Below are 648 nucleotides of genomic sequence, written 5' to 3'. Positions count from 1 at the left end.
AGTGTGTGTGTGTGCGTGTGTGTGTGCGTGTGCGTGTGCGTGCTCATGTCTGTCACCAGAGCAAATTCAGTAGCCTGGAATCCCCATAAGATGCTGGTAGCTGGTCTGCAGTGTTCTGCCTTGCTGCTCAAAGACACCACGGTTTGATTTAGCTCATTTAACATCAATAACTTAGCTTAGTTTTTTGGTGAAGCGGGCTTGTACCTTTTATTCATGTTTTGTTTTGTGTTCTTCAGAACTTACTGAAGCGGTGCCACAGCTCAAGTGCCTCATATCTTTTCCAACAAGATAAGTTTTATGATGTGAACCTGGACGTTGGGGATAAGTCGGTGCAGTGCAGCCGAAAGGTGGACTGCCTGAAGTTGTGGTTGATGTGGAAAGCTGTTGGCTCCAGTGGCTTGGAGGAGCGTGTTGACAAAGCTTTTATTCTTGTGAGGTAAATTCAAAAATTGTAAAACCCTCTCTGTTTTTGAAGCTTGTGGCTGAAGTGGTCTTAGGGTGTTGCATGGTTTTAATGATTCTGACCTCAGTTCTCTTTTGTAAAATGCTTTAGAGGCAAACTGAATGCAATCTCAGTTTATAGCATTAAACAATTATATACTTTTAATGCAATACAATGTAGGGCTGCAACGATTAATCGATTAATCG

General features: G+C 42.4%; 1 protein-coding gene across 1 annotated transcript; it reads left to right on the top strand.

Moving 5' to 3' along the window:
• Positions 1-59: 59 nt before the first annotated feature.
• LOC106512249 (cysteine sulfinic acid decarboxylase) lies at positions 60-436 on the top strand (the record flags this gene model as incomplete). Its single annotated transcript, XM_014000913.1, is given in 2 exon segments — positions 60-141; positions 237-436. Coding segments are annotated over 2 exon segments (282 nt in total), but the record flags the coding sequence as incomplete, so codon positions are not given.
• Between the last annotated feature and the right edge of the window lie 212 nt (positions 437-648).

The sequence above is a fragment of the Austrofundulus limnaeus genome, unplaced genomic scaffold, assembly GCF_001266775.1.
Source record: "Austrofundulus limnaeus strain Quisiro unplaced genomic scaffold, Austrofundulus_limnaeus-1.0 Scaffold5130, whole genome shotgun sequence".
NCBI lineage: Eukaryota > Metazoa > Chordata > Actinopteri > Cyprinodontiformes > Rivulidae > Austrofundulus > Austrofundulus limnaeus.
Note: the sequence above shows the minus strand (reverse complement) of the source record. Positions and strands in the feature narration are given on the sequence as shown.